Source organism: Scyliorhinus canicula, chromosome 10, assembly GCF_902713615.1.
Source record: "Scyliorhinus canicula chromosome 10, sScyCan1.1, whole genome shotgun sequence".
NCBI lineage: Eukaryota > Metazoa > Chordata > Chondrichthyes > Carcharhiniformes > Scyliorhinidae > Scyliorhinus > Scyliorhinus canicula.
Genome location: NC_052155.1, coordinates 46,460,086 through 46,479,338, shown reverse-complemented (window position 1 = coordinate 46,479,338; position 19,253 = coordinate 46,460,086). Strand labels below are relative to the sequence as shown.

The 19,253-nt window shown below is 50.0% G+C and overlaps 1 protein-coding gene across 2 annotated transcripts in view; it reads right to left on the bottom strand.

Moving 5' to 3' along the window:
• The window catches only part of slc22a13b (solute carrier family 22 member 13b), an 85,440-nt gene that overhangs the window by 53,708 nt on the left and 12,479 nt on the right, over window positions 1-19,253 (bottom strand). For both annotated transcript variants that reach the window (XM_038808851.1, XM_038808850.1), the window contains exon 2: window positions 4,027-4,130. In XM_038808851.1, the coding sequence (XP_038664779.1) occupies window positions 4,027-4,076 (50 nt within the window). In that variant the 5' untranslated portion in view covers window positions 4,077-4,130. The remainder of the gene's footprint in view (window positions 1-4,026; window positions 4,131-19,253) is intronic.

Sequence of the window (19,253 nt, the reverse complement as noted above, 5' to 3'; positions counted from 1 at the left end):
AGACTCCGCACAGACAGTGGCCCAAGCCGGGAATTAAACCTGGGATTTGGTGCTGTGAAGCTGCAGTGCTAACCACTGTGCTATTGTGCCGCCTATCTGAGAGTCCCGCCCAATTAAAGATGATGAGCAGGCTGCACAGACTGGAAGATCAATATGTGTGGTTAAGGCTCTGGACAGCTTGCAGTCTGACTGGGAGAAATGGGCACTGCTGCTATATGTGGGAGACTGTGAGATCACCTTAAGATGGCGGAACTGGCTGAAGACTTCAGAAAAACACTTAAAATAAGCTGTGGTCTTAGCTACTAGTGCATAATTATGGAGGCAAAGCATCTGGGAGCTGCGGCTTCATATGGACTATGAGGTAATTGATGTGTTGGGTGCTCTGGATCCGTGGAGACTGCGTTTCCCTCAGCAGTAACACCCATATAGGCTACCAACACTTGAAATAGTACAACACTATTTTATTAAGCTAGAAACTGTTGAACATACTTTCACTGTGGGTTAACACGCTGTTAGATTAAAGTAAAGACCTATGCCTATCCTAACCAGTTTAACACTCAGCACATGGTGAAGATCTGTGCTGCAAGCTGTGAGCTCTGTCCTTCTGAGAGGCTGCATCCCGAATGAGCGGGAAGACTGATGCCTTCTGTCTTTATAGCGAGTGTGCTCTAACTGGTGATTGGCTGCGGTGTTGTGCGTGTTGATTGGTCTTGCTGTGTGTCAATCGGTGTGTGTCTGCACCATGATATACTGGTGTATATTATGACAGTAATTAAAGGAGGCTTGCTGTCTCACCATTTTCTCCCTCCACCCCACCTCCCACCCTCATCTGCCACTGGGAGGCCACCCTCAGTCATCTGGTGTGCTTAGGGGTGCTATGCACTGCAGTAAGGCCCCGGCAACATCAGCACTTTGCTGGCAAGTTAACATAATTGCTCACTCACATCTGGCAAGAATGTTTGAGGTGGGAATGCATTGACCAACCCTGATGCGAGACACATCTCCCACCTCCAAAAAATCTCTGCGCAGCTGATAAGATCCATGCTATGAAAGCCCATACCCCTACCATTACCTACAATTTAGTCATTTTTTAACCTAATATTCTTTTTCATAATCCATTTTTGCCATTCATTCCACTCAACTTATTGTTTATATTCAATCCACAGAGATATTCAATCCACAGAGGTCACCAATATTTGGCTTACATAACCAGTGTTCAGTGCAAATCATGATTGGGTAACACTTTTAAGCCACTGCATCTTCATTTGGTAAAAGTACAATTCAATGGTACATACCGTGTGTCTGTGAAGTGGTCAGGAAGAGGGTGGCAATACATTCACAAATTTAAAAGGAAGTTGTATTGGTCACTATTCGATCAGGAAAATGTTCCTGTATACACTGTCCATCTGCTCAATGTTCAAATGCATGCTTGTTGTGTATCCAACAACTAAGATATTATATTATTCATAGTTATTCCATTGAGGTCTTTGATGAAGGAAGACTAAAGACTCAGAAATCCATCATTTGAGACAGGTATATTCACTGCACCTTCGAATACCAACGATGATTGATCAGTCAGCTCGATTCATTAATTGAACTTGGGGTAGAAGATCTCACTCAAGAGTTATTTCCTTGCAGTTTCAGTGTGCCCTGCACTAATGGGGTAGAATCCCTAGCGTGCAGTAGAAGGCCATTCGACCCATCGATTCTGCACAGACCCTCCGAAACAGCACGCTACCTAGGCCCACTCCTCTACCCTATCCCTTTAACCCCAGCTAACCTGCACACCCTTTGGACACTAAGGGACAATTTAGCATGGCCAATCCGCCTAACCTGCACACCTTTGGACTGTGGGAGGAAACCGGGGCACCCGGAGGACACCCACACAGACATGGGGAGGGATGATACTAGTTGGACAAACAACAGGCAGTTTGCTAGTACTGGTAAGTGGTGTTCTGTTCAGTAGGTTAAATCCAGTGTTGCCCCTGAGCACGTGTAGGATCACCAAACCTTGTCTTTGCTAACCTGTGCCTCAGCTCACTGGATAGGCAATTGAATGTATCCTAAGAAAGGTAATATTCTCTCCATGTTGGATAATCATGGTCCCAGGATGTATGAATATCTAAACAGTTTGGTTTGGGCATGTGAGCTTGATGGTGGCTTTCCATGTGCATCTGGTATGCAGCTAATAAAAAGAACTGCCCCACCGATCATTCCCCTTTAATCCAACCTCCCCAACCATCCACCATTATTATTTAACCCAGCCTCCTCGTATATTCAGCATTCTCATTTCATCCAAACTCAATACCAACCAACATACCCATTTCATCCCAGTTTCCCACCATTATTATTCAGTCCATCTTCCCCTGTTCCTAATTAATCCAATCTCTCCATTCATCCACTATTCCCAATACATTCATCATTTCTATTCAATTCAACCTCCCCATTCAATGGGTGCTGTTCCAGGTTAATCCAGTGACCCCCATATATGATGTCACTTATGATGCTCTAATGCTCCTGCAAATGTATCATGCAAAGGGGGAGATTTTCCCCTTATAGTACATGTGCCTGTTTAGCATGTGAAGAAAAATTTGATTGGACAGATTGTAGGCACTCTATCTGATTTTGTGCCAATTTGAAGATTTTTGCTGGCCTCACACATTCATACTGGGGCAGCACGGTAGCACAGTGGTTAGCACTGATGCTTCACAACGCCAGGGTCCCAGGTTTGATTCCTGCCTTGGGTCACTGTCTGTGCGGAGTCTGCATGTTCTCCCTGTGTCTGTGTGGGTTTCTTCCGGGTGTTGCTCGTTATGCTCTCTCCTTAATTTGCTCTGTTTTAATTATGCTTGCTCAAGAGTCGCCAGGTGTCCTTTCGATACCGCCACAAGGTTCAAAACCGAATACTGATCAAAGACTCAATACACCAGTTAGTAAGTTTGAAATCAATGCACATTTATTTACACACAGTCAATGCACAAACTCTACTCATTAAACTAACACTACTACCAAAAGCCTATACTTAGCTTCGGGTGCCCACTCAGTCAGAGGAACAATGGCCGCTGTCCGGTTCTGAGGCTGCTGGCATCGAACATGTATAGAATAGTAGCTAGTAGCGCCTATCTTGTAGCGTGCGTTGACTTTAGACTTACTTGTCTGGTGCTTGGCGGGTCTCTCGTCGCTGAGAGCCAAGGCCAAGATGAAGAAGAAGAGACCGATCTGTCTTGGGGGCTCCTCTTTATATCCTAAAGGGGCTTCGTGCCCTTTTGGGCGGACCCTGAACTTGGCCCCAATTAATTGGACCATGTCCCAATCATTTGTATTGATTTTCTCCAATAAAGGGGTGGCTGCCTGATCGCTGGGCGGGCCCTAGGTGACCGTTGGCTTGCCTTTGTTTTAGTCTCCACTGGCGCCGGGGAGTCTGCCCTGGTACCGATTGCTTAAATGTTTCTCTTTTGTCCCCGGAGATAGCTCATTACTATGCTAATGGCTGGTAATATCGGTTTTGTCTGGGAGCTGCAAACTCCAATCCACAGACAAACCTTGCACCTGCTTGTTTTCTTAGCATTGTCCAATTTTTCCCTTCATTCTCTGCAAGTGTCCATTTTGTAATCGGGACGTGGCCACCCCAGGTGGCTACACGGGTTCTCCGGGTTCCTCCGACAAGTCCCGCAAGACGTGCTGTTAGATAATTTGGACGTTCTGAATTCTCCCTCCATGTACCCGAACAGGCGCCGGAATGTGGCGACTCGGGGATTTTCACAGTAACTTCATTGCAGTGTTAATGTAAGCCTACTTGTGACAATAATAAAGATTATTATCATTACTCTGCACCAACCAAGAAATTCTATACGTGAAAGAGAATAAGATGAAAATCTACCTGCTCTAAAGCAAAATAAAGTCCTAAGAGGTGGTATGCAGGCTATTTCAGTGAAATTTACTTCTTTTTTAAAACAGCGCTCCATTATCAGCTTACAAACGACCAATAGGAAATGTTTGTGCAGTATTTAAATTGTTGGTTCTTACCTGTCTGCTAAGGGACCAAACAATAGGGCTCCGACAAAAAGTCCAAACATGAAAATGGACCGTGAGAGCTGATTCAGCCAACTGTCATCACAAACCAGATCAAACTGGAGAGAAAAGAACAACCTGAGTTAGAAACCAGGGGTTGGTCAATTGTGGAGGGAAACAAATGCATCTTCAAATGCTAAATCATACCAAAGTCACCATGAGCCTCAGCCACTGTTCCAATTAACACACCTCCACCACTCACCTGCCAACAACCTCTATCACTCAGGACTCACACCTCACCTGCATTTGCTTCACCTCACCCTCACAGACATAGTACTGCTGCAAACCTCACATTCACATGTCAGTGTATGCACCCACAACACTCATTGGCATCTGTTCCTCTCTCTTTGCAGTACCGAGTGATGCAAAGCTTGAGGCGGGAAGAATAGAAAGGTACATCAGCATGTCCTAACTCCATGGAGCACACAGTGCATGATTATAAGACTGTAACCAAACAGTATTCCCATACCTAATCCTCCTCATAACCCACTTCCCTTAATCCCACACTTCTTTAAGAACATAGAACATACAATGCAGAAGGAGGCCATTCGGCCCATCGAGTCTGCACCAACCCACATTAAGCCCTCCCTTCCACCCTATCCCCGTAACCCAATAACCCCTCCTAACCATTTTGGACACTAAGTGCAATTTAGCATGGCCAGTCCACCTAACCTGCCCATCTTTGGACTGCAGGAGGAAATCGGAGCACCCGGAGGAAACCTTTTGCAGACACGGGGAGAACGTGCAGACTCTGCACAGACAGTGACCCAGCGGGGAACTCTTTCTGATGTACCCGCTACAGAATGCATAAGCACGCACCTTATACTTTCCCCCATTCCTGGATGACAACATTACCCATGTGTCTTTTCCCTTTCAGATGTCTAAGGTGTCTGAAACTGGTCAGTCAGTGGAGGAACACCAAAAAGCGAATTGTGAAAGAGACACAGACCCATCATTTGATTTTACACTCCACAACCAGCAGCTCAGATACTGACACTGTGCAAGAGGGTAGATTAGAGACAGGATCTAATCATGCTGAGAGACGAGGCATATGTGGACTGCAGCCAGGGCAGGAGGTAAGGATGGCACAGCTTGCAGGAGGATCCCGCTGCAGAGGGCTCAGAACGTTGATGGGGGAGCTTACAGAAGAAAACTGATGAATATGCACAATGAAATGCTTGCAAAAGGTGTCAGAAATCCTGCCATAACATATATACTTCTATCAAACCTCTCCATTGATCTCTTTTTCTCCAAGGAGAACAACTCCAGCTTATCCAACCTAACCCTTGCAGCATAAATCGCTCATCCCTGGAACCATCTGTAAATTTCCTCTAGCAGCCTCTCTAACGCTTTCACATCCTTCTTAAAGTGTGGTGACCAGAACTGAATACAATACTCTCGTTGAGGCCTAACCAGGGCTTTATCAATATTCAACATAACGTCCCTGCTTTTGTACTCAACACATTTATTTAAGAAACCCAAGATACAACATACTTTGCTAACTGCTTTCTCAATATGCACCTTCAAAGATTGATGCACAGGCATTCCTAAGCCCTGCATATTCTTTGGAACTGCGAATGGGTTTATATTGGGCTGCATTTTACTGGTGGTGGTGTGGTTGCGGACTGCTGCCACCCCTTCCCCTAAGGAAAGAAAATCAGCTGGAAATGAACATGACTGGAAGAGGTCTGTCTCATAGCCATAACACACTGAGGGCTGAACTAACTGAGAGTGGGGTTCCCGTCCTTGGCAGGAAGATGGCATGCTCTCAGGAGCTGGTAGCCAATTAGCCTTCACTAAATATTGGATGCTGCTGGGACTGCAGGAAGGAGGACAAAGAAGATGATCGTGTTGCCCCAGAAAGATAAGTCCCGGGGTATTAGTGGGGGGAGGGATCCATGAGCCCATGGGTGCAGAAGAGTGGGGTAAGAGGCCAGGTTTTGGAGAACACATGACGCAAGTGGAAGAGGAGGGTGACATCATGGAGGCGGATGTCCCTAATGAGCACAGGGCAACCCCCAAATACAGTGTCCCCTTTCCTTCCCACCCTTTTTCATCGAGGACTGCCCGCACCAGCTGTATTATGGAATGGACAGCTCATCATTCTGGTCTATAGGCTAGCGTTTTATGAAGGTCAGTTAGCGATGGGCAGAAAGTTGTCCTCTTTTCCATGCTCCCGTGCCCCACCCCCACTAAAAACATGCTCACTAGGAGCATACTAAAATCTGGCCCAAAATTGTCTCGTTGTGCAATCTGTCAAGATTCCGGCATGGCAAAATGCCAGTCTGACACTCTGGCAGTGCCACCTAGGCACCCTGGTAGTGACAGAGTGACAACTGGATGGCACTGCCAGGGTGCCCAGGTAACACTGCCAGGGTTCCAGGCTGGCACTGCCCAGGTGGCATCATCAGTGCCAGGATGCCACCCTGCAGAAAGGCCAACCAATCAGGGGGCCTCCGATCGCCTGCGAGATCTCCACAAGTGTCATTCCCACTGGTCCCGTTTGTAGAGACCAGTGCTAAACAGCACCCAGCTGGGGTCTTCTCGACGAGGCTTATTGATCCCGTGGGCTGGTTAGCTTTGGCTAAACATAATTAAGTGTGCCTAACTGCCCACTTAACATTTCTGGATGTCACCCATTGTGGGATCCACAATTAAGCAGACGCCGTAGCCCCTTGAGGGGCTAATTGAGCACAATATTACGTGTCCTGCCTACTTTTATGGTTGGTGGGCGGGCCGATTGGCCAGGTGGCTTTTATGTTTTAGCTGCAACCTTAATCCAGGGCGGGATGAACTACAGGTTGAAATAAAAATAATAAATGTGTCTGGGGACTGAGGTTTGAGTCTATGATTGAACTGCCTAATAATAATACTAACAGTCCTTATTAGTGTCACAAGTAGGCTTATATGAACACTGCAATGATGTTACTGTGAAAAGCCCCTAGTCGCCACACTCCAGCTCCTGTTCGGGTACACAGAGGGAGAATCCAGAATGTCCAATTCACCGAACAAGCATGTCTTTCGGGACTTTTGGTAGGAAACAGGAGCACCCGGAGGAAACCCACACAGACACGGGGAGAACGTGCAGACTCTGCACAGATAATGACCCAAGCCGGGAATCGAACCTGGGACTTTGGCGCTGTGAAGCAACAGTGCTAACCACTATGCTACCGTTCCACCCTAGAGACTCTTGGCATAGGTTTTATCAGCAGCTTCCTGAGACAGCTCCGCAGAGGTTGCTACCGTGAGGGGCACATGAGAAATGGCAGCTCATGGTCTCCCTGTTCTTGGTGCCCACTCTCGTCCCACCCTCCCCGGCAATAGTCAGCATATGGTTCACACTCATTGGTCATTAATTAGCCAGCATGAAAATGCACCCTGAGGCACACTGCGCCTGGAATGCATTCCACGTCCGCTTCTGGGCTTGTCGAATATTCATTCCCAACAGGCGAAAGATTCAGGCCAGAATTCCAGAAAGCTTCCATTCAGCTGTTTTGCATAGAAGAATACCAATCACATCCATTTCTTCAGTGATGATACGACTTTGTGTTCACAAACAGGCTTCAGAGTGAATGTATGGTTCCAAAACACTGGGCGCGATTCTCCGCTGCCCACGACGGGTCGGAGAATAGCGGGAGGGCCTTCCCGACAATTTTCACGGCCTCCCGCTATTCTCCCCCCCCCCTCCGGCCGCCCCCCGACACAAATCGCTGCTCGCTGTTTTTTACGGCGAACAGCGATTCTCCGCAGGCCGATGGGCCGAATACCGCGGAGTTTACGGCCGTTTTCACGGCCGCGATCACACCTGCTTTCAGCGTTCGTGAAAACGGCCGCAAAGTGCCCGTCCCGGGCAACCATGGCACCGATTGGCACGGCCGCACCACGGCCGTGCCAAGGGTGGCATGGGCCTGCGATCGGTGGGCACCAATCGCGGGCAGCGGGTCCGATACCCGCGCACTATTTGTTCTTCCGCTGCCCCGCAGGATCAGTCCGTGGGGCAGCTGAGGGGCATGACGGCCCGTGCATGCGCGAGTTTGACGCGTCTGCGTGATGACGTCAGCCGCACCGTGCGCGTCAGCCGTCGTGACGCTTGGCGCGCGGACTTCGCGACGGTCGCTAAGGCAGCGATGCCGTGCTTCACGGGGCCCCGCTGCTAGCCCCGCCTGGGGGGGAGAATCAGGTTCCAGAAGGGGGCGCGGAGGCTGCCGTGAAACACGGCCAGTTTCATGGCAGCCTTTACGACTCGCCGCATTTACGGAGAATCGCGCCCACTAAACTTCCGTGATTTACACCGTTTTAAATTACTAGATTATATATATTAGAATATTTATATGCATATTACCAAAATCTTGTTCAGCATATGCAATTGTTTTTATCCATAAACTGTGCTTCCTCTTATCAATATTTTGCACTAAAGCTGGCAATGTCAGCACTCTCTTTAAAAACCCATGACCCATTTAGAAGGCAAAGGTAAAGTCGCCATAGTCCCAGATGACCAAAAGCTACTTTCCCCTTTGAGGGGGAGAACCTGGTGGTGATTTAACCTGAGGAGCACCATACCTCAGGTGAGCAGCAAGGTTGACAAGGTCATGAATAACCTCAGCTGGTATGGGAATTGAACCTTTGCTGCTGGCATTATACTACATCACGAACTAGCTGTCTAGCCAAGTGAGCTAAACCGGCTCCCGACCCATTTAGTAGGATAAGAGCAGCAGAAACATGGGAACACCATCAGCTGGAAGTTCCCCTCCAACACTCACCATCCTGACTTGGAAATATATCATTGTTCCTTCATTGTCACTGTGTCAAAATTCTAGAACACCCTCCCTAACAGCACAGTGCGCGCATCTACACTCCATGGAATGCAGCGTTTCAAGAAGGCAGCTCACCACCACCTTCTCAAGGGCAACTAGAGATGTGCAATGAATACTGGCCTAGCCTAGCGAAGCGTATATCCCTTGAATTAATATAAAAAATTCACATTATAGTTGAGAATAACAGGAAATGCAGGAAAACCTCACCAGGTCTGGTGTAGAATCAGAATTCCCTCCAACTGGACTTTAATTAAATATTTACCCCTAAAAGCGTCATGAGTATAAACACTGCGAACAAACAGGCCAAACCTCAACTGTATTGTAAGGGGGGAGTCTTTAAAACATGTTGAATCCAAGACAATACTGTGGGACGACACTGGGCCATTAACATCTCAAAGACATAAGTGGCCATCAGACACTCCAATTAAAGAAACTGGTAAACCATCAGTGCTGATGGTCCCAAACAACAGCCATTGTACAAACAGGCATCAACAACAGCTGAGGAGAAATGGACTTTATCACATGCCTATCAACTTGGGAGCCATGGTGATTAATGGTTTTCTGGGCTATGGCAGGAACCAGGCTGTAAGAGATTAAAAGGTGCCAACCGTCCAAACACAATGTCACCAGGAAATATGCTTTGATAGTATCAATGAAGTTTCGCAACAGAAAGGCCAAGACCATAGAGTCTGACACTGTTGTCTCCAAGGAGAATCTAGAAGGGTCAATCTGATTCACAGACCTACAGCGAGCAACAGAACGACCAACCGTGTGGGGAGGTGTAGGTATCAGCCAGATCCAAGGGATAGTGGGGCTTGTAGTGATCTCTGCATGAATAGGTTTATTGGTTATTATTCTTTTAGGGGGGTATTTTGTGTGTCGACCCGCGTAGTTGTGTTAGAAATGTCAACATGTTCAATTGTGAAAATTACAAATGTTTCAATAAAATACTTTCTAAAAAAAAATAATAATTGCACAGACCCTGAACAGCCAGGTGAGGCAGTTACCATCCAGAAGTCTCAGAAAGTGGACAGGCCAGGTTCCAGCCACCAAGCCCAAAGGCCAGGTTTACAGCAAACAAGCTTCTAAGTCTTAGAGCGAAGACTGTGCAGAAAACCTTCATAACAGTAGTTTTAAAATATCTGTGGTGAACCAGGAAAAAGATGGTTCCCAGATTTGAGTATCGTCTTCACGTTATGTGGTAACTATAGCTGATTATTCAATTGGGGTGTTATTTGGGGAACAGGGGAAATCTTGCGGAGTTCAGGTATCGTAGACATATTTTGTAACAAGGGGTGCATTTAACAGAAATTGTGTGTGTCTAATAATTCATCTTCATTGAGTGAGAGGAGAGTCGTCCTGTTTGTGTGTATTTGTCTTTACTTTAATAAATAATCTTTAATAATTGTTGCAGGAGGACTAGGCTATTTATTCTCACTGGGGTTTCACTGGTCTCCTCACACTGAAACAAAAATAAAACTACACACCCCCACAAACCAGTCTTCCACGTTGTGATACCCATGCTTCATGACAGAAGAGTTAAAATGACAGAGGGGAGGATAGTGCAAGATAGAAGGATATGGCAAATGACAAGTAAGGAGGCAAAAGGTAAGTTTGGAGGAGATTTAAAAATAAAGCAGAATCATCACCAAGCCTTGTTGCCCAAAAACTAGAAGTTATGCCTCCCTTTTGTTCTTTTCCCCTTCCTCTTATATCTGCTATATCTGCTTAAATACTGTTATATCTCTATATCTCTAACCATTTCAGTTCCAATGATAGGCCGTAGACCTGAAATATTAACTGTTTTCCACAGATGCTGCCAGGCATGTGGATTTCACAATGACCACTACCCTCCCGTGGCATTTTTAAAAAATTCAGATTTCCAGCATCTGCCCAATTTTGGCTAAGATCCCGAATTAGAACCCAACTGTTTGCATTTGGTAAGACTGTGAGGAAATGTTATTGCATCACCAGGAGTGATAACACTGGCCAGTAGATAGCTTTTATATTAACACAAACTTTAACACAAAATTAAGCACTTTAGCACCAAAGAAATAGATTTACAGTTAACGGATACGTCTTTTTAAAAAATTTAAAGTACCCAATTTTTTTGCCAGTTAAGGAGCAATTTAGTGCGGCCAGTCTACCTACCCTGCACATCTTTGGGTTATGGGGGTGAGACCCACGCAGACATGGGGAAAATATGCAAACTCCGCACGGACAGTGACCCGGGTCGAGGATCAAACCGGGGTCCTCAGTGCCGTGAGGCAGCAGTGCTAACCATTGCACCACCATGCTGCCCCTCACAGATACAACATCTTAACCTGCTTTCTGAAATCTGCTTCTATATTCCAATTAAGCAACCCATATATTTCAAATATCACTTATGTGTAAAGTTAACAGCCAAGTTTTGCTCATGTCCGGTCTAATCTGGCTTCCTAACCAGTTCAGTTGCCCAATTAAACTTCGCAGTTGCTCTTTTTCTATCTTTGAAACCATTGCGTCTTTTTGTGAAACCCGGCCATGACTAATTGCTATGGGACTGATGCTTTCCAAGTAAGATTGCTGACGTAAAGTTGCCCCTAACTGAGTCTGTCCGATTTCCAAACCAATATATTTAAATGCACCGGAAGCCTGACATCCAACCCTGAATTCTTTCCTCAAACCAGAGATTACAATAGCTTCAGAATCACTAGTCCCACCCCACAAAAAATTATTGACATGCATCATGCAGAGGGCAGCAGAGCAGAGCTACTGATCAGCTGTCCTGGGGAAATTTGCATACGTGCAGTGTGGTCAGCCTAATTTGAAGGTGTACCTGCGAAGGAGACCTGAGGAGTTTGAGTGAAGGCAAGCATCCAGCAGGGGGCAGCAGAGCAGAGCTACTGATCATCTGTTCTGGGGAAATTTGCATACGTGCAGTTCGGTCAGCCTAATTTGAAGGTGTAGAATCATAGAATTTACAGTGCAGACAGAAGCCATTCGGCCCATTGAGTCTGCACAGGCCCTTGGAAAGAGCACCCTACTTAAGCCCACATCTCCACCCTATCCCCGTAACCCAGTAACCCCATCTAACCTTTTTTGGACACTAAGAGCAATTTAGCATGGCCAATCCACCTAACCTGCACATCTTTGGACTGTGGGAGGAAACCGGAGCACCGGAGGAAACTCACGTGGACACGGCAAGAATGTACAGACTCTGCACAGACAGTGACCCAAGCTGGGAATGGAACTTGGGACCCTGGAGCAGTGAAGCAACAGTTCTGAGCACTGTGCTACCGTGCTGACCATATTGAAATGCTTTGTCTTTATATTTATAGCTTCTGTTCTCTCATACTCTAACTGTTCCCTCCTTAGTAATCATTTAGTCATTCTTTTCTTGTTATTTATATTTTGCCCAATCTTCTGACCTGCCATCTGTCTTTGCATTATTATATGCATTTTCTTTATGTTTGATGGTATGTTTAACTTTTTTAGCTAACGACCAATGGTGGGTCCTCCCCTTGGCATTTTTCCTCATTGGAATGTATCGATTCTGTGTATTCTGAAATATCCCTTCAAATGTCTTCTGCTGCATCTCTATTGACCTGTCCTCTAACTTCACTGAATCATATTATGAACATTGCTGCCCAGGAATGCCTTCACGAGTGTGGTAGTCACCACTGTTGTATTGTATATATTGCATATGAGGTGGATTATGTAAGGACCTGTAGTACAGGTACGGGGGTAGATACCTGCCTGCTGGCTCCGCCCAGTAGGCGGAGTATAAATGTGTGGGCTCTCCGAGCTGCAGCCATGTTGGCAGCAGCTGCAGGAGGCTACACATCTCTGCGTAATAAAGCCTCGATTACTCTCTACTCTCGCCTCGTCGGAATTTATAGTGCATCAATTTATTACGCAGAGATTTTACAACGATGGATCTCTGCATCAAACCTGATCGCCTGCAGCTGCACCCTCAAGCAGACAACGCCAAGTCGGCCTTCGCACATTGGCTAGCTTGCTTCGAAGCATACATCGGATCTCCGACAGAACTACCCTCAGAGGCACAGAATCTCCAGACCCTGTACACGCGGCTGAACTCCGACATCTTTCCCCTCATCCGGGACGCACGGACCTATGCTGAGGCCATGGCGCTACTGAAGGAGAACTACACTCAGCAGACCAACAAAATCTACGCCAGGCACCTCCTGTCCACGCAGCACCAACTCCCCGGTGAGTCTGTGGAATATTTCTGGCATGCCCTGCATGCCCTGGCAAGGGACTGCGATTGCCAGGCCATTGAACATTCTGAACTTCTAATTAGAGACGCGTTCGTTATGGGCATAGGATCAGCTTACATCCGCCAGCGCCTCTTAGAAGGGGCTACTCTCAACCTCGCGGCGACCAAGAAACTAGCGATTTCACTCACGGTCGCCTCCCGCAATGTACAGGCGTATGCCCCCCACCTCACGGCCCACCCCTCCTGGGCATCATGGACTCCACCAGCCACCGCCCCCAGCCAAAATCAGGCCTGCGCCGCGCGGAAGCCAACCAACCCCGGGGTACCCAAGTGCTACTTCTGCGGACAGACAAAACACCCCCGGCAGCGCTGCCCAGCGTGGAGTGCGCTCTGCAAGGCCTGCAGGAAGAAAGGACATTTCGCTGCTGTGTGCCAGGCCTGCTCGATCGCCGCTATTGTCCCTGCAGCCCCCCACATGCGGCCTGCGGGCGCCGCCATCTTGCTCGCCATCTTGCTTGCCTCACAGCATGTGCAGCCCGTGGGCGTCACCATCTTGCCTGCCTCAGGACACGTGCTGCCCGTGGGCGCCGCCATCTTTAACGCTGCCCGCCACGTGCGCCCCATGGGCGCCGCCATCTTCTCCGCCTCAGGACCCCTGCTCATCGGGCACCTCATCGGGCCGCTCATTGCCTGCAGCTGCCGCCGACCAGCCACGTCTCGCCTCCATCACAATCGACCAGTCCCGACCGCACAACCTCGCGACCGCGTCGACGACAGTCAAGGTCAATGGGCACGAGACAGCATGCCTTCTGGACTCTGGGAGCACTGAGAGCTTCATCCACCTGATTAACCAGAAAATCTCCCTGGCCCCCGGATCCCACTCCGTGGCGATCCAGGGGTACTGCACCACCACCCTCACCATCCAGGGCGTAGAGTTCAGTGGCTTCCGGCTCTACGTCCTCCCCAATCTCTGCGCTGCCTTGCTACTCGGCCTGGACTTCCAGTGCAACCCCCTGAGCCTAACCCTGAAATTTGGCGGACCCCTTCCACCCGCACTGTCTGCGGCATCACGACCATTAATGTCGACCCACCTTCCCTGTTTGCGAACCTCACCCAGGATTGCAAACCTTTTTTTTTTATAAATGTTTTTATTCAGTTTTCATATTTTATATTGAACAAATTACAAATTGTTAGGAGAGAAAAAAAAACAAACACGCAAAAATTAACATACATATTTACAGGTAAGCATCTTCGTAGTAGTAACTGCGCCCCCCCCCCCCCCCCCCCTCAACATGTTTATTTAGTTTGGTTTTGGGCCTTAGCTAGCCATCGAACCCCCGTAACGAACCTGTAGCCCCCCCCCCCCCTCCCGCTACCTTCCCCCGACTATTCTTCCTCTTGTACATTGGCCACAAATAGGTCCCGGAACAGTTGCATGAATGGCTCCCACGTTCTGTGGAAGCCGTCGTCCGACCCTCGGATGGCAAATTTGATTTTCTCCATTTGGAGAGATTCCGAGAGGTCGGACAGCCAGTCCGCAGCTCTGGGCGGTGCTGCTGACCGCCAGCCAAACAGGATTCTACGGCGGGCGATCAGGGAGGCAAAGGCAAGGGCGTCCGCCCTCCTCCCCAGGAATAGATCTGGCTGTTCTGAAACCCCGAAGACCGCCACTATCGGGCATGGCTCCACCCTCACTCCCACCACTTTGGACATAACCTCGAAGAAGGCTGTCCAGTACTCCACGAGTCTGGGGCAAGACCAGAACATGTGGGCGTGGTTGGCCGGGCCTCTTTGGCACCGTTCACATCTGTCTTCCACCTCCGGGAAGAACCTACTCATACGGGTTCTTGTTAAGTGGGCTCTATGTACCACTTTTAGTTGCGTCAGGCTGAGCCTTGCGCACGTGGAGGTGGAGTTGACCCTATGCAGTGCTTCGCTCCAGAGTCCCCACCCTATCTCCATCCCCAGGTCGTCCTCCCATTTCCTCCTTGTTGCGTCCAGTACGGTGTCGTCCCTATCTACCAGTCGGTCATACATGTCACTACAGTTCCCTTTCTCTAGGATACTTGCGTCCAGTAGGTCTTCCAGTAGTGTCTGTCGTGGCGGTTGTGGGTACGTCCTTGTCTCCTTTCGTAGGAAGTTTTTGAGCTGCAGGTACCGTAGCTCGTTCCCCCCAGCTAGCTGAAATTTCTCTGTCAGTTCGTCCAGTGTTGCGATCCTGTCGTCCATGTATAGGTCCCTGACTGTCAGTGTCCCCCCGTCCTGCCTCCACCTTTTGAAGGTGGCGTCAGTCAGTGCTGGTGTGAACCTATGGTTGTTGCAGATGGGAGCCCTGTTCGACATTTTGGTCAGGCCAAGTTGCTGCCGCAGTTGGTTCCAGGATTGGAGGGTGGCTGTCACCACTGGGCTGCTGGAGTGTTTTTTGGGTGGGGATGGGAGTGCTGCCGTGGCGAGGGCCCGGAGGGAGGTTCCCATGCAGGAGGCCTCCTCCGCACGCACCCACTCAGCTTCTGGCTCCTGGATCCATCCCCTTACTCGCTCGGCTGTTGCTGCCCAGTGGTAGAATTGTAGATTCGGGAGGGCTAACCCTCCCCTGGTTTTTGTTTTTTGTAAGACCTTCTTTGGGATCCTAGCATTTTTACCCCCCCATACGAACGCCATGATGAGTTTGTCCAGCGCTTTGAAAAAGGCCTTGGGGATGTAGATCGGAATGGATCTAAACAGGAAGAGGAACCTGGGCAGTACGTTCATTTTGATCGTCTGAACTCTCCCCGCGAGGGAGAGCGGGAGTGTGTTCCATCTTTGCAGGTCCTTTTTAACTTCCTCCGTCAGGCTGGTGAGGTTCCATTTGTGGATCCCTTTCCAGTCATGGGCTATTTGGATCCCCAGGTAGCGGAATTTATGTCGGGCTTGTTTGAACGGCAGCCCCTTTAGTGCTGCCCCCCCCCCCTTGCGGGTGTACTGGGAAGATCTCACTTTTGCTCATGTTGAGTTTGTAGCCCGAGAAGGCACCAAACTCTTTCAGGAGCGCGATGATTCCGTCCATGCTGCTTTGTGGGTCCGAGATATAGAGGAGCAGATCATCCGCATAGAGTGAGACTCTGTGCTCTCTACCTCCCCTTCGGATCCCCCTCCAATTTTTTGCTGCCCTGAGCGCGATTGCTAGCGGTTCAATTGCTAGTGCGAACAGCAGCGGGGACAGTGGGCATCCTTGTCTGGTGCCCCTGTGCAGCTGGAAGTATTGGGAGTTGGTATTGTTGGTCTGTACACTCGCCATGGGAGCGTTGTACAGGAGCTTTACCCAAGCGGTGAACCCTGTTCCAAGCCCGAACCGAACCGCTCCAGTCCCTCTATGAGGTATTTCCACTCGACTCTGTCGAAGGCCTTTTCTGCGTCCAGGGAGACGATCACCTCTTGTGTTCTCTCCCCGGAGGGGGTCATTATCACGTTCAGCAGGCGCCTGATGTTCGCGGTAAGCTGTCTACCTTTGACAAAGCCCGTCTGGTCCTCTGTGACCACCTCAGGTACACAGTCTTCTAGCCTCTTGGCTAGGATTTTGGCCAGTATTTTGGCGTCTGCATTCAGCAGAGATATGGGTCTGTATGACCCACATTCCGTTGGGTCTTTGTCTTTCTTAGGTATCAGCGAGATTGAGGCCTGTGCTAACGTGGGTGGCAGTGTGCCCCTAGCTAGCGAGTCTGTGAACATCTCCCGCAGGTGCGGGGCCAGCGCTGTCGCAAATTCTTTGTAGAAGTCCGCCGGGAATCCGTCCGGTCCCGGAGCCTTCCCCGCCTGCATGGAGCTAATGCTCTCCATGATCTCTCCCAGTGCTAGTGGTGCTTCCAGATCACGTTTTCTGCCCTCTCCCACAACTGGTATGTCCAGTCCGTCAAGAAACCGGTTCATCCCAGCCTTCCCCGTTGGGGGCTCTGAGGTGTACAGCTCTTGGTAGAAGGCCTTGAAGGTTTTGTTAATCCTCTCTGGTTCTGTTTCCAACGTGCCTCTGGTATCTCTGATTTGCGCAATTTCTCTGCTGGCTGCCTGCTTTCTCAGCTGGTGGGCCAACAGGCGGCTGGCTTTGTCTCCGTGTTCGTATAGGGCCCCGCGTGCCTGGCGGAGTTGGTGTACTGCTTTCCTGGTGGAGAGCAGGTCAAAGTTCCTTTGTAATTCTTTTCTCTCCGCCAGGAGTTCTACAGTCGGGGCCTCGGAGTATTTATGGTCTACCTCCAGTATGGAGTCGACCAGCTTCTGCCTAGCCACCCTTTCCTCCCTATCTCTTTGCGCTTTGTAGGCTATGATTTCCCCTCTTAGTACGGCCTTAAGCGCTTCCCAGAACGTGGAGGGTGAGACCTCCCCGTTTTGGTTGATCTCAGTGTACTCCGCTATGGCCTGCGCTATCCTTTCGCTGAAGGCCTTGTCAGCTAGTAAGGCACCGTCCAACCTCCATTTGGGGCGCTGGGCCCTTCCCGTCTCTAGCCGCACATCCATGTAGTGTGGAGCGTGGTCTGATATCACAATTGCGGAGTATTCCACCTTGTCTATCTCTGGAAGCACCGTTTTCCCCACCACAAAGAAGTCAATTCTGGTGTACACGTTGTGTACTGGGGAGAAGAAGGAGAATCCTTTCTCCCCCGGGTGGGCGAATCTCCAGGGGTCTACTGCTCCCATCTGCTCCATATAGTGACTGAGTTCCCTTGCCATGTTTGAGGTTTTCCCCGTTCTGGGGTTTGATCTGTCCGTCGTTGGGTCCTGTACACAGTTGAAGTCCCCCCCCCATGATTAGTCGGTGCGTCGCTATGTCCGGGATTTCTGCCATGGTCTTTTGGATGAAGCTCGTGTCGTCCCAGTTGGGCGCGTACACGTTAACTAGAACTACCGGCGCCCCATGCAGGGCCCCGCTGACCATGACATACCGTCCCCCTGGGTCCGTAACCGTCTTTGTCGCCCTAAACATTGTCCTCTTGCCAATCAGGATCGCCACCCCCCCCTGGCCCTTGCCCCATAACAGGAATGATAGGTTTGTCCCACCCAGCCCTTTCTTACCCGCAGTTGGTCCTGCTCCCTCAAGTGCGTCTCTTGGAGGAAGACTATGTCGGCCCTCATGTTTCTAAGGTGGGTGAGGACTCTAGATCTCTTCACTGGGCCGTTAAGTCCCCTTACGTTCCAGGTGACTATTCTGGTGGGGGGCTTCTGCCCCCTTGCTCCTGTGGGGTTAACCATATTTGTCCGGTGGACGCGCCCCTGCCCTCTGGAGTTTCCCTTTGTTAGGGGGCCGTCCAGGATGTCCACTATCACTGCTCTCCCCATGCGGTCGGGTCCCTGCGCTCCGGGGTTCCCCCTTGTCCCGGGGACACCCGCCATGGCCGTCCACTGTGTGTCCGCCACGCGGGTAGTCCCCTGCACTCCGGGGGGCCCCTTCACCCACAGACCGTACTGGGTGGGTGCTTGCAGCAGTTCCCTGTTTCGAGCCCTTGTCTGTGGCACTTTGTGGCCCTATTCCCTTTCTGGCCTCTTTTGTCCCTTCGTCCCTGCATTTCCCCTCCCTGGTCTCTCGCCCCCCGAGTGCCCCCCCCCCCCCCCCCCGCTCTATCCCTTTCGGGGATACCCCTGTATACCCCTCCATTGCCCCTCTCTCCCCCATTCCTGTCCCCATTTGCTCTCCCACCTTTGATGGGTGATCCCCCCCCTCCCCTGCCTGGCGCCTTCCTCCCTGTTGGGGGTGCGCTGCGGCCCTGCTCTGTTGCGCGCCCCCTTCGCTAGCTTTCCTGCTAGCACGGTGGCTCCCCTCTCGGAGGTTGCTGTCCCGCTTCCCCCTCTCCCCTCTCCAGTACTCCCGTTCCCTCGTGCCGGGGCCTGGCCTCCCACCTGGAGCGGGCCCTTGGGCATTGGGTTGTTTTTCGTTCTGGGTGTTCCTGCCAGGGGGGAGGGGGCTGGCTTTGCCTCGCCCCTCCCCACCCCCCCCGTCGGCATGACGTATCTCCTTGCCATGGGCCCCTCGTCCCTACTTCCCATGGCGTTTTTCCAGCCCGTGCTCCTCGACGAATCTATTCGCCTCGGCAGGGGCTGTAAAGAAATATTCCTTGTGTTGGTATGTGACCCAGAGTTTTGCTGGGTACAGCATACCAAAACGTACTTTGTTCTTATAGAGC